This window comes from Silurus aristotelis (genome assembly GCF_946808225.1).
Source record: "Silurus aristotelis genome assembly, chromosome: 10".
Classification (NCBI taxonomy): Eukaryota; Metazoa; Chordata; class Actinopteri; order Siluriformes; family Siluridae; genus Silurus; species Silurus aristotelis.
The window spans coordinates 14,727,519-14,754,425 of NC_139583.1; the positions used below are offsets into that span (position 1 = coordinate 14,727,519).

At 36.8% G+C, this 26,907-nt stretch overlaps 2 protein-coding genes across 3 annotated transcripts in view; one reads left to right on the forward strand and one right to left on the reverse strand.

Annotated features, from left to right (window-relative positions):
- Positions 1-1,554: 1,554 nt before the first annotated feature.
- pnp6 (purine nucleoside phosphorylase 6) lies at positions 1,555-11,395 on the reverse strand (the record flags this gene model as incomplete). Of its 2 annotated transcripts, none has more annotated exons than XM_083552558.1 (6): positions 1,555-2,249; positions 2,688-2,878; positions 3,533-3,708; positions 8,671-8,771; positions 9,381-9,550; positions 11,373-11,395. In XM_083552558.1, the coding sequence occupies 6 exons, from the start codon at positions 11,393-11,395 to the stop codon at positions 2,053-2,055; spliced, it is 858 nt and encodes a 285-aa protein (XP_083408684.1). In that variant the 3' UTR covers positions 1,555-2,052. The 2 variants fall into 2 exon arrangements, with proteins under 2 accessions (XP_083408684.1, XP_083408683.1); XM_083552557.1 differs by having other exon boundaries at positions 8,671-8,774.
- A 2,956-nt stretch (positions 11,396-14,351) lies between these two features.
- The window catches only part of hydin (HYDIN axonemal central pair apparatus protein), a 67,106-nt gene continuing 54,550 nt past the window's right edge, over positions 14,352-26,907 (forward strand). The window contains exons 1-9 of the mRNA XM_083552559.1: positions 14,352-14,419; positions 15,059-15,215; positions 16,029-16,154; positions 16,511-16,630; positions 17,931-18,065; positions 20,159-20,358; positions 20,451-20,575; positions 24,698-24,899; positions 25,568-25,751. Coding sequence (XP_083408685.1) covers positions 15,078-15,215; positions 16,029-16,154; positions 16,511-16,630; positions 17,931-18,065; positions 20,159-20,358; positions 20,451-20,575; positions 24,698-24,899; positions 25,568-25,751 — 1,230 coding nt within the window. The 5' untranslated portion in view covers positions 14,352-14,419; positions 15,059-15,077. The remainder of the gene's footprint in view (positions 14,420-15,058; positions 15,216-16,028; positions 16,155-16,510; positions 16,631-17,930; positions 18,066-20,158; positions 20,359-20,450; positions 20,576-24,697; positions 24,900-25,567; positions 25,752-26,907) is intronic.

Genomic DNA, 26,907 nt, shown 5'->3' on the forward strand with positions numbered 1-26,907 from the left:
AAGCAAACTTTCCGATTACGTAGCATCTCTGGATGGTGTTTCTGTTTCAGTGTGTATGGCTGTCAAAGACCTTGGTGTGATTATTGACCCGAGTCTTTCCTTTGAGGCTCACGTGAATAATATTACCAGGATCGCCTTCTTTTACCTTTGAAATATTGCTAAAATTTGAAATATGATGTCGTTACAGGATGCAGAAAAACTAGTTCATGCTTTTGTTACTTCTAGATTAGACTACTGTAACGCTTTACTGTCTGGGTGTGCGAGTAAGTGCATAAATAAGCTTCAGTTAGTTCAGAATGCAGTAGCAAGAGTCCTCACTAGATCTAGGAAATATGACCACATCACCCCTGTATTAATCAGTCTACACTGGCTCCCAATCAAATCTCGCATTGATTATAAAATTCTACTACTGACATATAAAGCACTTAACGGTCTCGCACCGCAGTATCTGAGTGAACTTCTGTACCAGTATGATCCTCCACGCCTACTTAGATCAAAAGGTGCTGGCTATCTGTTGGTTCCTCCAATAATGAAGATTACAGCAGGGGGCAGATCTTTCTCTTATTAAGCCCCGCAGTTATGGAACAGCCTTCCTATCAGTGTTCGGGACTCAGACACAGTCTCAGTGTTTAAGTCGAGGTTGAAAACATATTTATTCAGTCAAGCCTTTAATCAGTAGATTTTTTCTCAGGTAAAGGCTCAGATCATGAGGGAACATTGATATAGAGTGTTTGGTGAACTGGGATATTTGTATGCTGTCATCCCCTCACATTCACGCGTTCACTCAGGTTTGTTGATTGTGGTGTGGTGGGTCGTCTCTTATCCCAGAGATCCCTCATGTCTGTGTTGCCTTCTGGTTCTCCCTTTTAGTTATGCTGCCATAGCAAGTCTTGCCGGAGTCCAAACTGCACAGTGACTTTAACTCTCATGCAACAATAGGTACACTTAATAATCCATATCCTTCTTTTCCTGTCACCCTCTTCTCTCTCTCTCTCTCTCTCTCTCTCTCTCTCTCTCTCTCTCTCTCTCTCTCTCTCTCTCTCTCGGTCGAGTTAAACATGCTCCTGAGGCTCCAGTGACCACTGTTCCTGCCCCTCTCCCCTCCGTGGATCTTCGTCCAGGCCTGTCTCTGGATAGTGTTCTGTTTGACTGGAGGCCACTCTGTGCAGCTGGGGAAGGTTTGTCATCAACGCCTTGGGTGGTTCCATGAAATTCCGGAGTAAGAACGGGAGCTTTGAGGATGGTTTTTCGCTTGTGATCATCATCACTGCACCCCGTAACATTGTATACCTGCCACAAATGGACATTCGGTGTAACCCAGATGAGGATGGGTTCCCTCTTGAGTCTGGTTCCTCTCAAGGTTTCTTCCTTTGCCATCTCGGGAAGTGTTTCCTTGCCACAGTCGCCCCGGCTTGCTCATCAGGGACAAACTTACTCATAAAGAACATATTCATTTTTAATCACCGCATTATCTGTGTAAAGCTGCTTTGAGACAATGTTCATTGTTAAAAGCGCTATACAAATAAAAATGAATTGAATTGAATTGAATTGAAAACAAAACTAGAGTTAGCGCAGTGTCACTGTGGCTACTCACTCTGTACCAGAAACCAGATTTATTTTGTGCATGCATGAAAACAATAAATAATCAATGGCTCTAGCGTTAGCCACCAAACAAGAAGTAGCTAACGCTATGGATTCAAGATTCAAAATAAATAAATGACAAGCAATTTAATATTTTGCAATTTTTCCCCCTAACAGTTCCAAAATTCGAACCAAACCGTGATTTAAAAACTGATGTACATACCAAACTTTGAATTTTGTGTACCGTTACACCCCTATTGCTGGATTTAGTCATAAAGTGTCACATTGCTAGTGCATTTGTCTAAGTAAAACGCTATTATAAATGACTCTTTACTACTACTAATATAATCTCAAAATTCATTATAAGTACATTAATTTCACTATAGCATTTTAGACGTTTAGATATTCCTTTGGTTAAATCATCTTTAGGGCTAGGTAGGTTGAGTTGCCTGGTCACTGGAAAGAATGACTTTAAATCTTTTCCACAAGATGACTGACCAAGCGCTGAACATCTTGAGTACGAATGCGTGTAGTCTCAAGAACCTCCTCATGGTTGGTGCACTCCTCACTGCTATAGTCAGACACCACCTTGTTGGTTATGAGGGAGAGGCCAAAGACACGCAGGCCACAGTGACGTGCCACCAACACCTCAGGTACCGTGCTCATTCCTGCAAAAGAGTTAAACAAGAACAAAGGCCACATCTCACCCTGGGTTCACAGAAGTTAATGTTACTCCAGGTTTGTTGGCATTTTAATTAAATTGGCAAATGCATGCAGTGCACTGATTTATACATATAACAATATACTTTTTTAATTGTTAATTCTATTAAACACACAGTACACAGAGATCATTTGCTAGTTTTAAAATTCAAATTTATAAAATAATTTGATTTGAAATTGGTACAGACTTCCATTGTACTCTTGAACTTACAGTAGTAGTTTGTTAACTTTTTCTAAATAACTGTGTATAATGAATACATTTACAGCATTTCAAAGAAATATCTTTAAAAATTATAATTGTTGTAATAGTTTGAGATCTACAAATCATAGTAAACATGTTAGCTCATACCATGTTTGAGTAGTGATCATGTGGGTTTTCTACTCACCTACAGCATCAGCCCCAAGTAACTGAAGCATTTTACACTCAGCTATGGTCTCGTAAGTGGGTCCAGCCAACATACAGTATACTCCCTGTTGGAGGTATTTTGCACAGTCCTGTTCCTCAGCTATCTGCCTGGCCAGCTGGACCAAGTCTTTATCATATGCATCTGACATGCAGGGAAAGCGTTTACCAAACCTGCAACATATACATGACAAATGAAAACTAATTTTAGGCAAAAGGAGGGGGATGGAGCTATGTTGAGATAAGTTGAGATTGTAGTTTGCCTTGATTTTAAGTTGCATTGAAAAAAAGAATCTACCAACTGAATCAAAGATAGTTATCCAGCCACGTGCAGAGCCATTAGAATACTGTGCTTTTAGGACATAAGAGCAAAATTGAATATTTGCAGAGCAATAGCAGAACTCATGGATTCAAAACATTAAGAATGTCCTGCCTGATTTATTTTAGTTCATTGAACAGAATGGGCAATTTTCCCCACTGCTGTTGAAGCACCCATATAATGAGGTTGAAAACGGGTTTTAAATGGCTTAAGCCATTAAAGTTAAAGAATTCAGATCATCATTGATGAGACAGAACTATGTTCTTTTTGCACTCTTGGGATATTATGCAATATGACAAAAGAAAAATAGGTTTCTCAATACACTGTATGTCTGATTCATCAATTATTTCTAATGATGAAACATTATTAATATGAAGTTTTACACTGTTGGTTAATAAGCAAACATAGACTAGGATTGTACAAAAGCCAGCCTTCTTTTATATCTTTTGTATCAAATTATATAATTATTATTATTGAAAACTTACTACAGATATAAACCATTAACTCACCTCTCATCATTGGGGCCACACAGAGGATTCTGACCTGCAAAGCCAGGAAAATTGATGTGGTCCTTGATCATCATTATGTCTCCCACCTTAAAATTGGAGTTCAACCCTCCTGCAGCATTTGTTACAATCAAGGTCTTAACTCCAAGAAGGAAAAAGACACGTACTGGGTATGTGACCTGTGTGGACAGAAAACATGTCCTGGTAGTGCTAATACATATGGCTCTGGACTGCAGTACCTACAAGCCATTGCATGTCACATGCTCACTGCACACACTTTGTTACAGAAGCAAACACAATAAAACAAACACAAAAAAACTAACAATCAAAGAAAGAAAGACAAAAAAATCTGAAACATAGAGAGCACTAAATCTATGTACAAATGCTAATAAATAATGTGATTCAGAAACAAACATGTGACTTGGTGTAGGGAAGTTCAGTGTTTTAGCATAACCCTGACACATACAGTGAGGAAAATAAGTATTTGAACACCCTGCTATTTTTCAAGTTCTTCCACTTAGAAATCATGGAGGGGTCGGAAATTGTCATCGTAGGTGCATGTCCACTGTGAGAGACATAATCTAAAAAAAATAAAAAATCCAGAAATCACAATATATGATTTTTAAACTATTTATTTGTATGATACAGCTGCAAATAAGTATTTGAACACCTGTCTATCAGCTAGAATTCTGACCCTCAAAGACCTGTTAGTCTGCCTTTAAAATGTCCACCTCCACTACATTTATTATACTAAATTAGATGCACCTGTTTGAGGTCGTTAGCTGCATAAAGACACCTGTCCACCCCATACAATCAGTAAGAATCCAACTACTAACATGGCCAAGACCAAAGAGCTGTCCAAAGACACTAGAGACAAAATTGTACACCTCCACAAGGCTGGAAAGGGCTACGGGGAAATTGCCAAGCAGCTTGGTGAAAAAAGGTCCACTGTTACTGGCACAGAAGGTTCCCCTGCTTAAACCAGCACATGTCCAGGCACGTCTTAAGTTTGTCAATGACCATTTGGATGAACCAGAGGAGTCATGGGAGAAAGTCATGTGGTCAATGAGACCAAAATAGAACTTTCGGGTCATAATTCCACTAAACGTGTTTGGAGGAAGAAGAATGATGAGTACCATCCCAAGAACACCATCCCTACTGTGAAGCATGGGGGTGGTAGCATCATGCTTTGGGGGTGTTTTTCTGCACATGGGACAGGGCGACTGCACTGTATTAAGGAGAGGATGACCGGGGCCATGTATTGCGAAATTTTGGGTAACAACCTCCTTCCCTCAGTTAGAGCATTGAAGATGGATCGAGGCTGGGTCTTCCAACATGACAATGACCCGAAGCACACAGCCTGGATAACCAAGAAGATGGCTCTGTAAGAAGCATATCAAGGTTCTGGTGTGGCCTAGCCAGTCTCCAGACCTAAACCCAATAGAGAATCTTTGGAGGGAGCTCAAACTCCGTGTTTCTCAGCGACAGGCCAGAAACCTGACTGATCTAGAGAAGATCTGTGTGGAGGAGTGGGCCAAAATCCCTCCTGCAGTGTGTGCTAACCTGGTGAAAAACTACAGGAAACATTTGACCTCTGTAATTGCAAACAAAGGCTAGTGTACCAAATATTAACATTGACTTTCTTAGGTGTTCAAATACTTATTTGCAGCTGTATCATACAAATAAATAGTTAAAAAATCATACATTGTGATTTCTGGATTTTCTTTTTAGATTATGTCTCTCACAGTGGACATGCACCTACGATGACAATTTCAGACCCCTCCATGATTTCTAAGTGGGAGAACTTGCAAAATAGCAGGGTGTACAAATACTTATTTTCCTCACTGTAAATACATGCTTTATGTAGAATATTTGCTTTTACATTTAAAAATTCTCTATGCAATTCACATAAATGTAGTTACATTCATAATTATGTATAAATCTGTAAAATACAAACTACCTTCTATTCCATTATCTTGTTCAAAGAATGAGTCATAAACCAGCATATCCTATTAAGGACACGAACTGTAGCTCAGAGGGAGTCAAAAATGAAGAGTAAACCCTTGATCTCTTTGTTTCCTTGCCATTCTTTTTAACTAAATTGCAAATAATTTAGGTTTAAATATACAAACCCGATTCCAAAAAAGTTGGGACACTGTACAAATTGTGAATAAAAACAGAATGCAATTATGTGGACGTTTCAAATTTCAATATTTTATTCAGAATACAACATTGATGACAAATCAAATGTTCAAACTAAGAAAATTTATTATTTTAAGGGAAAAATAATTTGATTTTAAATTTCATGGCATCAACACATCTTTAAAAAGTTGGGACAAGGCCATGTTTACCACAGTGTGGCATCCCCTCTTCTTTTTATAACAGTCTGCAAATGTCTGGGGACTGAAGAGACAAGTTGCTCAAGTTTAGGAATAGGAATCTTTCGAATTCTTGTCTAATACAGGCTTCTAGTTGCTCAACTGTCTTAGGTCTTCTTTGTCACATCTTCCTCTTTATGATGCGCCAAATGTTTTCTATGGGTAAAAGATCTGGACTGCAGGCTGGCCATTTCAGTACCCGGATCCTTTTTCTACGCAGCCATGATGTTCTAATTGATGCAATATGTGGTCTGGCATTGTCATGTTGGAAAATGCTAGGTCTTCCCTGAAAAAGATGACGTCTGGATGGGAGCATATGTTGTTCTAGAACTTAGATATGCCTTTCAGCATTGATGGTGCCTTTCCATATGTGTAAGCTGCCCATGCCACACGCACTCATGCAACCCTATACCATCAGAGATGCAGGTTTCTGAACTGAGCGCTGATAACAACTTGGGTTGTCCTTATCCTCTTTAGTCCGGATGGCATGGCATCCCAGTTTTCTTCAAATTTTCATTCGTCTGACCACAGAACAGTTTTCCACTTTGCCACAGTCCATTTTAAATGAGCCTCTTGAAAAAGCCTGTGCTTCTGGATCATGTTTAGATATGGCTTCTTTTTTGACCTATAGAGTTTTAGCTGGCAACGGCGAATGGCACGGTGGATTGTGTTCACCGACAATGTTTTCTGGAAGTATTCCTGATTTCCATTACAGTAGCATTCCTGTATGTGATGCAGTGCCGTCTAAGGGCCCGAAGATCACGGGCATCCAGTATGGTTTTCCGGCCTTGACCTTTACACACAGAGATTGTTCCAGATTCTTTGAATCTTTGGATGATATTATGCACTGTAGATGAGAGACACTGCCACTCTGAGAGGCTCTTTTTATACCCAATCATGTGGCCAATTGTCCTAATAAGTTGCAAATTGGTCCTCCAGCTGTTCCTTATATGTACATTAAACTTTTCTGGCCTCTTATTGCTACCTGTTCCAACTTTTATGGAATGTGTAGCTCTCATGAAATCCAAAATGAGCCAATATTTGGCATGACATTTTAAAATGTCTCACTTTCAACATTTGATATGTTATCCATATTCTATTGTGAATAAAATATTCACAATTTGTTTAGTGTCCCAACCTTTTTGGAACCGGCTTTGTAGACTCATGCTCCAGCTCATAGTTCTGGAGAATGAATTATAAGGTGCCAAGTCTCAAAAGAGCAACATTACTGAATTGTGAGGTGCCTGTAACTTCTTCTTCTTCTTCTTCTTCTTCTTCTCCCATTAGGGGTCACCACAGTGGATCATCCGTCTCCATACACCCCTGTCCTCTATATCTGCCTCTTTCACCCCAACTACCTGCATGTCCTCCCTCACCACATCCATAAACCTCCTCCTTGGCCTTCGTCTTTTCCTCCTTCCCGGTGGCTCCATCCTCAGCATTCTGCTACCAATATACTCCATTTCCCTCCTCTGCACATTTCCAAACCATCTCAATCTCGCCTCCCTCAACTTATCTCCAAAACATCCTACATGAGCTGTCCCTCTAATAAACTAATTTCTAATCCTGTCCATCCTCGTCACTCCCAACGTAAACCCCAACATCTTAAGTGAGGTGCCTGTATCTAATGCTTCTAAATTTCATATGAGCATCATACTCACGAAGGTGATGGCTGAAAATAAACTGGAATCAACGAGCTCTTTTTGCATTTTGAAGTAGTGTCTCGGTGGGCAAAAAAATCTATTTCTCTTTTAACTGCGTGGTTCTCGGTAGGAAATTAGCTGTAGTGCTGTGATTTGAGGACAGCAATCATCCACAAGCATAGCATCAAAGGTATTGATGACACCATGGTGATGGAGCAGTTTGTCACATGATTCCTAGTGGGTTCATCAAATTGGGTCCAATCTTCCCTGAATCCCAAACCTTCTATACTCTGGACCATCCCTCCACCGTATCCATGAGTATGAGTCATCATATTGTCAATGTTCAAATTCACAAACAAAGGGATGAATCAGAGACAGTAGTCAGTCCTTCCAAATTCAGTCATCCTACCCATTCAATGATTTTGTCCAAAAGCTCATGGGTTTTTTAGAATGTATGCTAGTAGATAGATTCTGTTGTAGTATGTGGAATTTTCTGTGTTGAATATGGTGGTGCCAAAGCCTATACACTTGGGAAGGGGTGTACTGTTTCTCCATGGGGATTGCCCTCAGGATTTATTCTTCGGCCAAGTAATAGATAGAAGGTCAACGAGTCCGGCACTGTCCTATCCATATTTTTTGGCTTAACAAGAATAGTGATTCAGTGATGCAGGACACACACACTAAATAAGAAGGCACCCAGGTGCCAGTATCAAGGGTATTTAAGGAAATTACATTGTAGTACACAGATTATCCATTATCATTGTATAGGCAATCTCAGATCAACCTCAAACCAGTCATTCCCCTCTCATATCTCTTATTAGCAAGGTGTTCAGGAGATCATCAGTGGCTGAAATAACTGCATAAATTAGTAGGTATGCAGATGATTAAATTAAAGTGGGCAGTTAATGTACACTTGTAGGTGTGATGTATGCTTGCTTTATGTATTTCTTTATACATATTCTTGTTTCATTACATTTCTATTTTATAATAATATGTGTCAAGTTCTCTGTTTCTGTTTTGGCACTTTTTTTTAAACAGGTAAATAGATGGAATATTTGCTAATAGAGCATGTTCTTTTTTAAATCAAACTCTACTTTCTATAACTGAAGATGATTCTCACCATCGCAGTGTCATAGCCCTCATAGAAGTGAAAGCGGCCTTGCATGCAAACACATTGCTTTCCTTTCAGCTCCCCAAACACCAGCTGACCCGCATGTCCTTCTACTGTGAGTGAATAAGAAAGAGAGAGAGAGAGAGAGAGAGAGAGAGAGAGAGAGAGAGAGAGAGAGAGAGAGAGAGAGAAACAGAGAGAGAGAGAAACAGAGAGAAACACAGAGAAACGCAGAGAAACAGAGAGAAACAGAGAGCAGGGAAGAGAGAGGGAGATTATTTTTCTTTGCAAATCTTAGTAGTTAATAAAGACAGACAATAATGTGAAAGCATAATTATAGTTGTTTTTGACTTGTCACAACTCTGATTTTTTAATGCTGCAGATAGAGCAACTCTAGTGATATACCTTTCCTGTATTTGTATGATAATTTCTGTTTAATTTTAAGATAGACTTTTTTAATTGGCAAGAATGTAGCACTAATAGTTTGACAGCCTGACATGTTGCCAGTGTTGTGGTACTTATAAGTATAAACATTTGCCCATGCTTATTTGAGTGTGGATGTTTATTTAGTCATGGTTCTTTTCTACTTTTTTTTTTTTTTTTACAAATATCTCAGTGTGTCTGGTAAATTAGTGCAACATTTGTCTTTTAGTCAAATAAATGTTTTTATTTTAATCACATTAGTTACTAGGAATCATGATCTCATGAAGTATACCTACCTGTACTGTGGGGGAAATGCGGGATATCTTTATAAGGAAATACAGTCCTGTTGTTCAGCAGGTCTGACAGACCACCAAGACCTGATCCACAAATAATGGCCACTTTTGGCCGGATGTTTGTTTGAGCCAACAACCAGTCTACTGTCTCTTTGCACTGCTCATATTTGTACCTAAAGCCAGAGAAAGCATTGTTTCTGTTATTCATCTTGAACCTGTAAAATGTTTTCACTGTTTGGGCCGTGGTCTAAATTGCAGTAATTGCTGTGCTCATTACAATCAGGATACACACACCCTATGAAGACTGAAGTGACTATTGAGGTAAGTGAACATTTCATCTGTAGCTGACTGACTGGTTTATAAAAAGCACAAAACATAGCTGTCAGTAACATCTGCTTTGGACTACCTTTACTTCTTTCATTTAGATACACCATCATGAACTCTACAATGAAATGAACTGCCATCTGCAGTAACCCTTATCAAGTTACCTTGGCAGTTTCACAGATATGAAGAATAGTTTGAGATATAACACTGAAAACCACAGGGTTTATGGATGAACATAATTTATATATGTTTTTCACATGTACAAATATTTAACCTTGTTTATCCAGTTTTATTTGAGAAAGCTGCTAGGAACACTAGATAAGTCATGTATTCATGCCTCACAATGAAGTCTCCCTTAAACAATAACCATGCTGTTAAGTGCTGTTCTTACCAGGTCACAGATTGAAGTTATTCTGTTTATAAGTGATCACAGCTAACAGAACGCTATAAATGTGTTAAAAGTATAAGAAACACACACACACACACACACACACACACACACACACACACACACACACACACACACAATTCCTGGTTTTTCTTTTACTACATTAAGGTTGACCAAATGTTTTATTTTACTATTGTGAATTAAAATAACAATAATAAACATATCTATAATAACTTTACTTGTGGTAATACATTAAAATGTGTAATTGGTAACATGAAAAAAGTTCTCAATAATAAGTAATAAGCTAATCGTTTGACTAGTATGAGTGTAATGTTTGTACTTCTCATAAAAAAAGTTGCTCTACTTTTTGTTTTGTTCTTAAAAACGGCCGTTTCATTTACTAAGCATAACATTTCAGCGATCATAAATGTTTATTTGCAGTTTTATACGGCAAATTTAAATATAACTAGAACCGAGAGGGCCGCAGGTACAACTTTAACCTTGGCCAGGTTTCAGGAAGTGCATGTCTGTGACTGGCTCATGACGTGAACGTCGCGTACTGGGGGAAGAGAACGCTGTCCGTGGTGCTGCAGTACACAGACAGAAAACCACACATACACACACACACACACACACACACGCACGCACGCGCGCGCGCGCGCGCGCTTTGTGGGATTAGCTCTTTTGCATAAGGCTCAATACTTCTGGCCATGTTACTATGGGGCTCTGGAAAGCTCACAGAGAACGCACAATAGAGCGCCTCGTTGGCAGCTTTTAAAAGTTGTTGGATGCGAGCAACCGTGCACTGAATCCGTCAGTGTTCATTCGGTGCATAGGCTCCTTTAAGAGCCACACTGACACACTGGATAGAGCAGCATTGATCTCTGTCATATACTGCAATATAGACAACCATGGTCAGGAGAATACATTAACTCCTAGAGTTCTATGTGATTATAATACATTTGGCATTAATATACCATGAAACTGACATACAAAAATATTATTATTATTATTTTATTCACGATGTAGATGCAGGACCTGGACATTTCAAACGCCAGCTTACATTTATTTCATGATTAAAGGAGTTATTGATTAAAGCGGAAATGGCACTGAAAAAATAATCTTCATCAGAGGTTAATGAATTTTGAATCGTTTGCTATCTCCATCATCAATGCAATCTAGGCTATGTTTTATCCGCATTCTTGAGACCTTTCTCTTATCATCAGAAGGTGAATTATGACGGGTAATTATCGAAATCGGCTCGATTCCCCAAATCATCTTACCTGCACTGGTTGGATGCGGACATGTCCGGTTTACAGTTAGAATAATTGAGACCAAGAGACGGGTAACAAACGCGATACCGTCGAGGCAATGGCGTGCTGGAGGTGGAGTCACAGAGCTCGGCGGGTTCTTTAAAAAGTGGGTCAGGGATAATCCGGTTATCTAAGAGACTGAGACGCTCACTGACCTGGAGGCAGATCGGAGTGAGAACTGGGAAAAAGCAGTGAGAGTTCATTCGAAGTTCCCTTGGTGTTAATAATAATGCCAAGCGTACTATCTAATACACTGGTATAGGTTGTATGACAAGAGGTTTGGTAATCGACTTCCTCTGCATAAAGGAACCTCGTTGCTTTTACGTCGCTGAATATCCCTTGAAAAGGTTGTTAATTTATAACAGGTTGAAAGGGTGTACCATATTGCTTAATTTTCCTCCTCTGAAACCACTTTACATTGGTCAGACCCATGATGGATCTAGATTGCTCAATGTGCATGAAGCATGAGATTTGAGAATTCACCCCAGGTGGGACACCAGCCCAGCTCAGAACACCATGCATGCACACTCCCTCTTTCACTTAAGGGCAATGTAGCACAGCCATTACACTTACCTCTTAAAGGAAATCTGGAGAAAATTGACAAGATCACATTAAGAACATGTGGAGAGCTGCAGTGACAGTAACCTGATATTCTTGATTAAGTAATAAACAAATGATTACACAGTTATTTGCCCTGAGTTTAAACCAATAACAAAAAGCTTGTCATTTCATAAAAAATAGCTTACAGCCTCTCTATTGTTACATTGCCTGTAAAAAAAAAAAATAGGTCATATACAAATTGTTTCTAAATAAATTCCCAATGACATTTAACAATTAGATAGTTTAGTGTTGTTTACTTTAATGTCTGGAGCAAAACATTTTTTAACAAAATGGTTCCATGAACATGACGGTGAGTTCAGTGTACATCGGTGACCTCGCTGATCACCAGACCTGGATCCAATAGAGCACTTTTGGGATGTGCCAGAACAGCAAATTCACAGCATAAATGTGTAGCTGACAAAGCTGCAGCAATTATGTGATGCAATCATGTCAACATGGACCAAAATCTCAAAGGAATGTTTCCAACACCATGTGGAATATATGCCACGAAGGACTGAGTCTGTTCTGAAAGCAAAGGGTGGCACTATTAGTATTAGTAACAGTATGTTCTTTTTTAACATATACTAATGTGGCCAGTGAACAAAATGTTTTTTTTTTTTTTTTTTTGGGTTTCTTTTTGTGTAAGAGCTTATTTCCCAGTCTTAATGTTGCCCCTACCCAACTTTTCTAGGATGTGCTGAGGCCATCATATTCAAAATTATTTCATTACTTTATTTTCCTTTAGAACAGTAGATTCCCCTAAATTTGACATGTTTTCTATGTTCTATTCTGAATTAAATAAGGGTTTATGAGATTGGCAAATCATTGCATTCTGTTTTTAATTTACATTTTAGACAAAATTTTAACTTTTTTGGAATTGGAGCCCTAAACTTAACCCATGGAAACACATGACAGTCTTGAGTAGATTAGCAACTGACAGGACAATACTCAGTAAATTGACAGACAACGTTGTTTGTAAACTGTAAACTTTTGGTAGTGCAGCAGCAATAAGTAAAATGTTCCATAAAGTGTCTGATGCAGCTTTGTAAACAGAGGTATTGAGTGCTACTAGGCTATGGGTTTGACTGTCACAAGTGAGTTTTGGAGAGCTAGTAGAGTGTTCTACTAGTAATCTAACTACATAAAGGAAGAAACAGTTGCAGAGTTTGCTGGTGGTGACACAGATGTTCCTGTTCATCCCAAAAAATGGTGTAAGGTTTACTGTATATAAAGGGTGAGACTGGTTGTCCACAATGTTGGTGCAATGCTCTAGACCAGGGGTGCACACACTTTTTCAGCGTGTGAGCTACTTATAAAATGATCAAGTCAAAATGATCTACCTACTATAAAAATGCATAAATAAATATGTATTTTTTTATGTCATGCGATCTACCCACACTACCTTTGCGATCGACCAATAGATCGCGATCGACATATTGGGCACCCCTGCTCTAGACCAATGATTATTATCAAAGTCATATTTATTATTATAACATTCAAGTCAAAAGGCCTGTCACAACTGTCATAAAATGTGTCAGTGACTGAATGTATTATTGTGCACAAATTCATTATTGTACACATTTGGTGCTTAACATTCAGTGTTTATATGTAGAGTATTTATTATTATGTAAACAATTAATTTGCACTATCACAAATCTCTGTACCAGTCAGTGATGCAGTGTCACTGTGTCTACCATCTTATTGTCTCATGTTATTTTTGCACTAAATGTTGCACACATGCTCTTAATGTAGTGTTTGTCCGAAATAGTTTTGTCTAGTTATAGGTTTTGTGCTATTTCTTGTTAATTTATGTTTTCTTATGAAGCACCTTAGTCTTAGTTGTTTTGTTTTGGCTGTGTATTTTGTTGGAATGACAGTAAAAGCCTGAATTGGCATTTGAGAAAACTGTAATAAATACTTAAAGAAAGGTTTATGAAGAAGTCTATGAAGATTTTCTTTTAGTAAGTAAAGGGATCCTTTACACAAAAACATTAAGACAATTGGTATTGCTCCTCTTGGTGAATACAGTATGTTGGATCAGATTCTTAAAAAAAAAAAACCAAACAAACAAAAAAAACGATTCAAACGGGACATTTTGTGAAATGTTTTGAGAATTTAATCAGCAAATTGAGTATGCGCATGCGCCACGGCAACAGCGCGCGCGCGCACACACACACCACCTCTCCACTCTCGCTCCCTACTCCCAAATAGAGTCCCACTCAGTGTTGTGTTCTGTGTTGCTATGGTACCGCACACTCCGCTACGTCACGTATCAAACCTGATGTCCAATCAGCACAGGCCGCTCTCAATCTGAGCGAATCAGATGCTGTGTTGTAGAACCGCGGACTAGTCTGCTGTCATAGCAACCACCACACAGCGTGTGTGAGAAACGTGCCCAAGTTGATCACGGTTTACTTGTAAGTGCCGATTTTATGATTTTATGATTTCAAATATTATAACATATTTTTTATTATATAATATTTATATAATATTATAACATTTTATTATAACATTTTAACACATATTGGTTTGAAAATGACTAATTAAACATTTTGTTTAAGAAAGGTTAGGCATTATTTTCGCGAATTTTGGACGCCCCCACGCCCCCCCCCCCCCGCCCCCACGCCCCCCCCCCCCGCCCCCACCCTATGGTACCGTATTTAATTCATCTGGACATTACGACAGTAAATTGGTTTATTTTTTAATGCCTACTCAGCAGAAAATTTAAAGTAATAGACATAAATGCTTTATTAAAATTATTTTATGAAATTTGTTAGTGAAAACATAGTTTAACTCTGTTTTTTTTACCCTAACGATCCTGAATATTTGGTCCCGCTGCGGATTCCCGCGAATTTGAAGATAATCCGCAACTTGCTGTCAGTTAGAGTCCAAATGAGAACGCGCAAATTTTCCGAAACGTGAATTATCGGTGTTTGACTGTATTTTATTTTATAGATATACTGTATTAGTATATTAGTATATAGTATACTTGATTACTACAGGAATATGTCATTTACCTATGTCATTGGCCTATCTGTCTGCATTTTATTCATCAGGTAAAGAACAAGTGATTTCATGATGCCGATTTCTAAAAATCAGCCTTCCTACTCAGCTTTGCAAAGCTTGCCTCTAAAGCTGCCAGAACCACCCAAGACTAAAGGAGCAACACCAAGAATTCCCAAGCTGGATAAACATGAGGACAAAGTCAGAAAGGTGAGAAAGTAACCTCCAATGACACAAGCAATACAGAAGCAAGCCAAGACGAGTTCATCAATTAAGAAAAATAATACATTAAAAAAGATGATTAAAATCTGACTAAAGTAATGTTGTATAAATGAAGGATGGGCCGCTCTGTCTCCACATTGATGTAAACTATAAACAAATGCCTCAACTGACAGGAAATTTACTGCTGACATTTTATAATAAATATAATATGATATGAAAGATATTTATTGGTTTAATGAGGTAAAATAGTGTCCACTTATTTTTTTATAGCCTGTACTTTTATTTTCATTTTGTGCTCCCAGCTGTCTTTTTACACTTGAACACTGTGGAGTTTTGTGGGCATTATTACATGTAAATGAGCTGCTTTGCATGTTATGGGTGATTAACATACGCACCTAAATACGAAAAAAATTGGCCTTACTGAACTTTTATAAATCTGGTGTAAAACATTTACTAAAAGATTAATATATAAGACCCCAACATTTTTTAACACTTACTGTATAACTAAATTTTTTTTAGTCAACTATTTCAATTTGGTCATTGCTTGTCTAATTATTGCATTTTTAGTGTTGCAGACTAATAAGTACATTTTGCAGTAATCCAACTGTGTACCCTGCATGTGTACGTGTGTGCATTGAAGACATGGAATGTATTAACATTACAAAGTGTTACTGAATGTTGTTACTGCATTGCTAATGTTTTCCCAGATGCACTTACAGTAGATACTGTTATAATGATGCCAGCATTAATAGATGTACTTACTGTTCATGAAGGAATTAATTTAGGTTTTTTTCATTACAGCTATCTCCATCTGAATATGCATATGAAATGTCTCAGTCTACAGAGGAAAGATTAGCTAACACATGCAAGATGTACCCACCTCGCATTCTGGAGCTTTTAGATATGAGTGAGACCACACACCACAAGGTAAAACTGTAGTAATAATTATTAACTCTAATGTCTTTATGTTGTGAGACTTGGCTGAAATAATACATTTATTCTTTAAAATAAACAGAAAGCTTTTAGCTGAATGGAATGTTTTTTTCATGAGATATCGACCAGGTTTGGTCAACATATGCAGGCGAAATTTATGCAGGTTGAATGCATATATCTTGCCAATAAGTACCACTGTTTCCTTTTAGTCAGCTTTTCTGACTTAATATGTAATTGATGCCAAATAATTCATATTAAGGGGAAGGTTGTGGGTAAATGGAGGTCTTAGAAAAAAATTACCTTTCGCTGTTCACATTTTAGTGCTGATTGGCTGTATGATTTGTTTCCAGTTTTCTGCTGCTGATGTGGACCAGCCTTTTTTCCAGCCTTACCCATCTGAGATTGTGTTCCAGAACTATGTGGCCTCTGAGACGTATGAAGTGCAACTGGTGTTGCGAAATAATGACAAGGTGACTTTAACAAGGGCTCAGCTCTCCATGTGCCTTTATATAAATACACTGTACACTACATGCCTAGTGTAGTACACTGTATGCCCAGTGTATCCACTGCAATAAGAACAGTTAATATATATTTTTAAAATAGTTTCTATAGGTACAACATAACATGCAAGTGCCAGAAATTCATAATTACTTTAAAGGAGAGTTATTTGCAAGTGGAATGTATTATTCTACTTAGGGCCATAACCGCAAATGGATATCAGCACTAGAATAATCCACTGTGTGTTGATCTGTACATGAATATCCAAACTCAATACATGAACCCAAACTCATTTCACTCACTTACAAAAAATATTAAATGCATGTAATGTAAATGTAAGAACTCCAGAAAACAACATATAAAATACTGGAATGTTTCTTTACATTTTAAACAAAAAAATAAGATATGAAACATAATTACTCCAAGGTGCACCTGTATGTTCCTCTACCGAAAACAATAACCTACATATATGCTAAATAATCAGTCACTGATATCAAAGGAAATAAAAGGAAGCTGTCTAGTGCATTTTCACTATTATTGTTCTGTAGACTTTTTCCTCAATATGTATGAATGTATGTAATGAAGTCAATTAGAGCTAAAGCTGCAGTAGCTATAGTTATGCCTTTATTTAAAATTTTTGCACATTTAATTGCACATAAGGTTTAATAGTATACAGTATGTGCAGTGCCAGTGGATTTTTTTAACCACATTGCATAGTCCCAAAACTGACAACCAATTTTCTTAAAGCTGAAATTCTTTAGTTTTTCATTAAATAATATAAAATCTGATGAATTGAATAGTTTTTAAACTAAAACTACACAGGACAGCAAAACAACAGCTGACTTAAGTAATCAAAATTTCTATTCTATTTATAGCAGACAGCAAATACATCCAATACAAATAAAATTTTTTACAGACAGTTCAATCCTAAAATAGCTAATCATGGGATTTTGATACTGATCACATTCAGATCATTAATTGAGAACTACATACCCAGCTAGTCTGGTTAAACGGACAAACCTGACTTGTTAGAACAAAGTAATAAAATAAATAAAATAATTTAAACTGTGCAGGCCTTAAGCACTAGAACTAAAAATACTTACTATAATGAATTATATATATATATATATATATATATATATATATATATATATATATATATATATATATATATATATAGAGCAACATTTCAGATGGCATATGCATACCACAAGTAGACATTTGGTCATATCCAATGATGTGACTTTATGTGGGTTCTTCTAATTCCAACAGATGCCTCACCTGGTGAAAGTGGTTGAAGATGACTCCCTGTATTTCACAGTGGTGAGCCCAGTAGATGTATCCAACAAAGTGGCCCCGGGCATGGCATCCACTTTCACAGTACTTTTCACCCCACAAGAGAACAAGGTACACTTTACTTGAACTTATACCTTCAGGTGACTGTATGAACATGTATAACACCACCTAAAATGAAAAATTTTTAAAGCCAGGTTTTAAATAATACTTTGTAGAAAGGCAGTTTAACAGAAAGACGTGCTAAGAATTTACTGCTGCTTTTGCTCAGATTTGTGTGTCTAGATATCAGTGTTAATGTTCACATCAAAAATCGAAAGGGTGTGATCTCTGGGAATGTAACTATAGAATAGATGTTTGTACCAGATGGGCTTGTGCGAGTATTTTAAAAACTGCTGATTTTCACACACAACAATATGTTTTGCACCATTCTATGTAAACTCTAGAGACTTGCTTTGTGTGAAATTCCCAGAAGATCAGCAATTTCTGAAATTGTCAAACCAGCCCATCTGTTGCCAACATTTTTTTATTCTGATGTTTCGAGTGAGCATTTTTCTGCATTAATATGCAGGTGTTCCTAATGAATAGATGGTGTGTATACAACCCCAACTCCAAAAAGAGTTGGAAAGCAAAGTAAAATGTAAAAAAATAAATAAAAGAAAGCAATGATTTGTAAATCTCATAATCCCATATTTTAATATAGAAAACATTAATTGTTTAAACTGTGGAAACATTTTATGAAAAAAATTAAAAAAATTCAAAGGTAAAAAAGAACAGGCATGATTGTTTAATGGAAATCACTGCATGGGTTTAGAAACACCTCCAGGAATCACTGTCTGTGAACACAGTTCACTGTGCCATTAAAAAAATTCAGGAAGAAAATCTACAATGCAAAGAAACAAGCCACATATTTTGGTGCTGTACTGCCCTGCCTGCAGTCCAGACCTTTCATTTGGTGCAGTTTCCAGATGCATACATACTGTTGTTAAAAGTAGGAGCTAAACAGTGGTAAACCTGGCCCTGTCCAAACTTATTTGACACCTGCTGTAGCCATCAAATTGAAAATGAACCTTTTCCCCTGAGTTTCCTCAGTTTAAACAGTTGATATGATTTCTATTTTCTATTGTGAATAAAATGTTAATTTATGCGATTTGCACATTATTGCATTCTTTGTTTGGAATTGGGGTTGTACATATTAAGTTAAAGGGGTTAATGGTTGTAATGAGACCTGATATAAAAACAACATGCTAATGTCTAAAAGATTCTGTTGTTTTGCAGAGTGATCAATACCAATTGTTACGTTATACAGTCGCCCGACATATGTTAATCACACATAGCATGTCCAGGCTTGTTAAGGGGTTGCTGCATTGCATTGCAATGAGAGGATGTGGCATGTGAGATATTCTGTTTTCATCTACCAACCACTCTCTTCTCATTTGCTGTATTTCTACAATCTATTATATAGGGGACTAATTTGCTTTTGCATGCAGGCACTTTAATACTGATTGTAGCATAGTCCCACTATGAAAAGAGTCTCCCTAATGCAAGACACATTGCAGTCAATCATTAAACATTCAAAACTGCTCACTTTCAACAGGAAACATCAAGGGGCTAATATTGATTGACTAATGTTATTTTTATTCCATATAGTACAGAAGAACAATAAAACTAAAAGAATGTTTTGTAGAATGTGACCAGTTTAACCTCTGTTGGAATGTGACTTGAAAGTAGAAAGTATCAATGTGTACAATGTGTACAATGGATTGGACCCCTCAGAAAGATTGCCAGTCAATCACAGGGCAAGAGCCTATTATGGAATATGAAATTACAGATTACATACATTTTCAAAAAGCTGAATGTCAAAAGAGGCCAGGTTTAAGAATAGTAGTTCCAACCTAAAACTAATATATGGATATGTGTAAATGATGATGCCTTACCATAAACACAGCTGTCCAAGTTGTGCAGTTTTTTCAAAACAATTGTGTAGCTTCAATAGAAAGTGAAACTTTTCTATTTTAAATCAGGCCATGGCAATAGCATGAATAATTGAATAATCCTGAAGCTTCTGTGTGATGTTAGAGGAAATTGTATATGATAGCACTGTATTTTATAGTGTTCATTTTGTAAACACAGGCTTATGTGATTTAAAGTTATTTGATGTTATGTCATGTTATATAAAAAAATTATGTAACTTTGTTTCTTGATAGGACTATACCCACAGAGTAATCTGTATGACGGAGAGAGAGAAGTTTGAGGTGCCCATCCGGGCAATAGGGCCTCGTGCCATCCTGGACTTCCCAGATGAGCTGCACTTTTCTTTGTGTCCTGTCAAGTGTTTAACTCAGAAAACTCTCCTGGTGCGCAATATTGGAAAAGGCGAAGCCAAATTTCAGCTCAGCACAGAGAAGTAAGCACACATTTTTAATGAAAAAACTGTTCTTGCTTCATGTTTTTATTTGCTTATACATGTAAATGTTTATACATGTATTCCCCCCATAGGCCATTTTCTGTGGAACCTTCAGTGGGGACGCTTACAGTTGGCGAGAGCATGCAGGTTACTGTTGATTTTTTACCCAAAACTACAGGAGACCACAGCCAACAACTGCTTCTACACTACAATACAGGTTTGATATTTACACTTGTACCTTGCCATTAATGCTGCTCTATTTCAGTGCAAATACTGTATTTCCACAATTACAAACAGATATGATAAAATTATATTCCTGACGAACACATAATCAGGTAAACAATTTAGACTGCATGAGCTGATTTTATACAAAGTAATTCATAAGTCTGAAAATTCTGAATCTGCTGAAGTTGGACTGAACTAATTTCATAATCCATCTGTTTTTGATTGGTATCATGGAATTACAAAGGTATTTCTCTTCAATTCTCTTTACCAGTTAATTGTGGTAAAACACACCAAATCAGTTCTGCAACCAACATAAACATAGATTTGTAATTCTGATAATGTTTGGTACACATTATTTTTTATAGACTGCTTAATGAAAAGAAAAGCTATTTAAAAAGAACACTTACTTGTAATGTCTTCTATCACAGTAATGTTAGCAACTTTGAGATGCAGGTTGTATGCATTAAAATATGACCTTTATAAATGGCACTTGGGAGTTTAAAAGTCGATGAAATTTAGCTGATGGTGCAAAAGCTGTAGGTGCAAAGCCCTGCCTATTAGCCAGATGATTACTCTTCTTTAATAAGAATAAGGAGACAGATTTGTGCTTGTTTTTTGCATACAATATATTTGCAAAACACTAAATGTGTATGTATACAGAATGCACATTCGCTGCTAAATATGGCTGAGCAGTCTCAGACTGCTAAAGGCAAAATGCTATTAGCATTTTATAATTTGCACATTTCTAAAACCATCACTTTGAGCAGTCAGGAGAGTTTCATTTTTTTTATTTAGGACCTTACGATATCGTCTGATTTTAGCTTTCACATTAAGCTGCCATTTCATGGCTTTCCCAATATCACATAGAGCATGACTGGATCTGTCGACTGAATTTAGATATAACACAGTGGTTATCCACTTTATTACCTGACTTAACTATAGCTATCTCTATTTGTAGTCTAACAAGACAGCAGACCTGCAGCCAGGGGGCAGGAAAATGGGTTGGAGTAGTCATGTCCACTCTAATTGCTTTTGTTTTCTCTCGTATAGCATATACAAGAGCAACAAATAAACATAAAAAAGTCAATATTAAATTTTAAGGGGTCTGCTTGATTGGTCTTGTAATTGCATTGCTTGTAAACAGCATTGTATAAGGACACACCATAGTCTCAAACTAGCTGGTATAAATTACCAAGCTCTATAATCATTTAATGCCTCATTTGCATTCTACATCTTAGCTGTGCAGTGATCTTAAAGAATATGACATTGCAGTTTTTCTGGAAGATTCTTTATTGCTAATTTGTAGCCGTTATAGGCTGTCTGTGCTCTGACCAGGGTTGAGACAGTTGATCCATTGTACGCTCCTAGGTTCTAACTTAACTGACTGCTTGCTTGCTGCAGTAAAATATGTATGAGAAATAAAGACGCACCATGTCTCTTTATGCTCCATTGCTCATCATACCAGCACCAGTTAGTCTTGAATATGACTGCTCTTTTTAGAGTAAGAGCTACTTCACATTCACTATTTAAGAAACTTTAGCAATCCTCCCCCATCCTTTTACCAACACCCCAAGTTCCTTACCTCTAAATTACCTTGTAATGTGTTTTACAAATTGATGCTATAAATAAATTAACGCATATTTCCAAGTTTGCTATAACAAATAGTTTCTTATATTCAAAGTAACACGCATATCTCATTTAGTAATTTTTTTTCTATTATGAATTAAGTCTGGGGCATTACTGACAGCTCCTTTGCCATTAACGCTGTTCTCAATGTAGTGAAATCTCATTACAGTGTTCGGGGACGCGGTGGCCAAGGGAGCTACAGGCACTTAAACAGTGGATAAATGTCAAGACTTAGACAGGGATAACTAATAAAAGAAAACAGCTACATAGTTATAAATAAATAAAAAAAGTTGGTGGGTTTTCACAGATTAGACCATAACGAAACAAAAGAAAAACATATGTCATAGGGCTGCTCCAATAATGCTTTCCTTTCAGTTGCTTAAAAGCAGGATGATTGCTTCCACATACTTATTAAATGGGCTTATACTCTTTTTGAGGTGCTGCAATCAACCAAATTGCACCAAATGCTTTTTGGTGCACACTGTATGTGTAATATTAGTGAGGCAACCAAAATAAAAATAAAAAAACTCTTAACCCAGCTCTACTTATGTCTATAAGATATCTCATGCAGTTTTTGGGAAGATATGTGCTGTGCATTGTTTCAGTATTGCTTTTTGATTGCAGATTTCTGGGCTATTTGAGCATTAATTTACTTTGCTCTCTTAACTCACCTGTGAATATGGCCCTGTGGCTAACATTGAAAAAGAATTCTCTTATTGGCTGTTTAGTGCAGTGGATTAGTGTCAGTAAAGAGATATTTGAAGTGAACAGAGCAGGCCATACAGTTATAGCATATAAACACTTTGTAATTGTAATTGCATTAATCTGGCTAGCTATATATTTGTACTGTGGACACTACATGAACCATTTAAACAAATTCACAGTAACTATGTTGGGTAATGTTGGTCAAAGTATTGCAATCTTATAATTTTGAATTTGTTGGCTGCAACATATTTTAAAAAAAATAATAATTTGGGACAGGGCAACAAATGGCTGGAGAAATACGTGTTACTAAAAAGAAACAGCGAAAGGAACATTTTTCAAATTATTAGCTAAATTAACAACAGGTCAGAAATGTGTATCTTATTAATGCAGAGTCTTTTAAAAATAAAGATGGGCAGAGGTTCACCAATCTGCAAAAAACCCCCCAAAAAACCCCAAAAAAACGCTTCTACAAATTGTGGGACAATTCCAGAATAATGTCCCTCAACATAAAATTGTGAATATTTTGCATATCTCATGATCTACATTGCATAATATAAAAAGATTCTGAGAATCTGGAGAAATCTCTGTGTGCAATGGATAAGGGCAAAATTCATACATATCCTAAATACAAACAACTTTACAGTGCTGTTTGGACTGCTATTATAAATGAGAGGGAAAAACAGGCACACAAGGGTGAGGTTATTATGGGTGAGATTGCAATTGATACCAAACCATCCCAAGTGGGTGTCAAGTGATCATCTTCCAAGCCTCTGGTGACCTGACTGTTTGCATCTAGGCCTCTGTAGAATGCAGTCAAGAGAAAGAACCATGGTGATTTTTTATTGATTTCATAATGAGAAAAATAGATGTATTCCTTGAAGAATGCACGCAACACTTACTAAAACGCAACAATTTGTGAAAGACCAAAAAAAAAAGCACTGTATTTGTTCTGCAGAGTTCATCCATAATCTGTTTATTGGAAAAGAAATTGGACAGTGTAAAAATAGTGTTTAAACTGCAGAGCTCTGAGTTTATAGTAAAATCAAAAAGGTATTTTTTATTATGAGTGTGTTTTTAAACCTTTCTTTTGTAGTTTTTTTTTGCAAATGTGCCTCTGAGCGTTAAAGCTTCACTTCTACTAAAATACAGTTTACCCGACTGTATAAAAATATGAAAAAATATATATATGCTCAGCATACTCACCAATACACTATTACACTATATGAGGTCTTATTGGAAATATTTTATTGTTCATTTATGATTAATTATTTTAGATGTTATGTCGGTACAAACCAAAACCCTCCCCTGTGCTTTTTTATTTGAATACTCTCCACTTTGTGTGCTGAGCTGTGAGTGTGTTTTCAGTCGTTGTTTTTGCTAGGTCAGGATACCTGGTGGGGCATGAAGCTGCTGCTTTGACTGTAGCCAAATGAACAAAAATCAGTCAAAATGCTGGAATAATTTACATACTCTGCTCCTGACCTAGGCCCTTGTTTTGAATCACATTTATTTATGTTGTTGGTTGCTTTAGAATCATGTGACTGCATGACCCTGGAGAGCACTTGTTTAAATAGATAAGTGCCAACTCAGCAGTCCAACAGTGCCACCTTGGTGTCCGTTTACAACTGTACTTGTCCGTCGCTTAATCGTTTGTCCATTTAGAGCAATTGATTTTGATTTTTACATAAACAAAGTCTGCTGAGGACAAATCATAATTAATTTATCAAAATCAACCATTACCTGAATGCTAAATATCACATTATCTTTTTTTGTCCATTTACAGGAGAAGATGTTTACATCAGTTTGTATGGAGCCTCCACAGATATCAATGTGAGGCTGGAAAAGAACTCACTGTGGGTGGAAAAGACCTATATCTTCATGGCCAATCAGCGCACGGTGTCTATCTTGAACAGAAGTGACTCCATAGTGCATTTTCAGTGGAAGGGCTTTGCCAGTGAGGAAGAGGAGGAAAAGCATAGAATAAGGTCTATTTTGCTTACCTAATTGTTAATTTAAATTCAGAACTCTAGAAATTCCTTCCTGTTAAAATGTAACCCCTTAAATACCCAGAGGAATTAATTCAGATTGTAATTAACATTATATAATCAATCATAGACTTTATGATTACAGCAGCAGTATATAGGAGCCTATGTTAGCCTGATATCCAGTCTATGTTATCCATATGAATCCCTGTTATCCAAATAAGATTAGATAAGATGATCAGTAATATTTTTGGTATACAGGTTAGCTAAAATCTAACAGAAGCTGAGAAAGGTTTAAACGTATGGGAAATCTCCAGAATATTAAATCTTTCTAAAGAATATTTTTAATTTCTAAACATTTTTGTTTAAGTGATTTTTTATTTATTTATTTTTTTTCGGTAAATAGAGAGAAATTAATAAGAAAGTCTAGTAATTATAAATAGTCCTGGGATTTAAGGGTTAAAACAGGGCTTGTGGGCTTGTGAATTAAATGATAATAAAAATTACACTACTTAAAAAAAACGTTAAATTACATCTATCAGAATGCTACCCCACTCAACAGGCCTGAGATGTTCTTCTTTGTAGAAGCAGTCATGAATACAAAGGATTTAACATTTAAATCTGACCCTCTACCTTTTTGTTCCATTGTCAATGCCTTTTTATATATCTAGGGCCTGTTCTGAACTGCAGCAGGAGGAAAATAATGAGATGGAACAGTTTTTAACAGAGTGTGATGCTGACCCCACTCTGCGAGACCGGCTCACAGTGCTCTCGCGCACCTTCCAGTATAGACGCAAGCAGCTTAATCTGGACAGCCTGGCTTTCAGTGACCAACACATCATCATAGAGCCACAGGTGTTCAATGAAAACACACACACACACACACACACACACACACACACACACACACACACACACACACACACACACACACACACACAATACATTCCAGTGTGCCATTAACACACACACAATACATTCCAGAGTGACATTAATGCTATAATACTGTAGTAACCAGTATAAGTTACTGCAACCATTATCATTAATCGAAGTTGCAGGCAGATAGGTTTGCAGAGGTTAGCTAAAGAAGAATCTATTTTGAAATTCAAAATTCAAACAAATAGTGCAAGGTCCTCTGTTGGTGTTCCTTTCAAAGACATGCCCCCAAAGCAAATGCACTTGTGCTGCCTAGGCAAGTACACTTGAATGCTAATGCTTAAGGGGGTGCTTACTAATCTGACAGGCAAATAGAGACTCCTCCTTGTACTGATTGGTTGAATCAACTACATTTTATCTATGTATCTATGTATATATTTACAGTACAGATTGCACAAAAGTGCAGTTTCTTTTATAAAACCTTTTTTAAGATAATTGCCAGAATGTGAGGGGACTTTAATGTTAAGTACATCAGTGCATATCTCCAAATACTGCTGTACTCTGGTGTGTGGAGAGAACACAAGCATGCCGTTTTTTTTTAGAAAACCAATTATTGTTATGCAATCTGGTATGTATATTGCATATATCACATTTTTACATTCCCCCTCATAAAAGAAAATGTTGCAGTGAATATTAAAAAACACTGCAGTTAATATTAACTTTCATTTAACAAGAGTTTCAATAGTCTTTTTTTTTTTTTTATAGCTCTGTGGTTTTGCATTGTTCCAATTCTACCTAGTGTTTCTGCTGAAATAAATCTGCAGCATTTCTGATTTGAATTTGATTTCAAATAATCTTTACAAATAACATTGGTTTGTCTTATGCCATACCCTTAAATTTAGTGTTCGGTTAGCATCGTGCAACATTATCAGTTTGATTTGCAGTTTGAGCTTTGGGTAATGTTCACATCAAACATAAGAATGAAAAAAAGTGTGATCTCTGTGACTTTTCATATTGGTGGCACAGTTCATGGTTGAAGTATTTCAGAAACCACTGATCCATTTGAATTTCTACAAACAACAGTCTCTAAAGTTTATTTCTGAATGTTGCAAAAAGGAAAAAAAAAACATCTCAT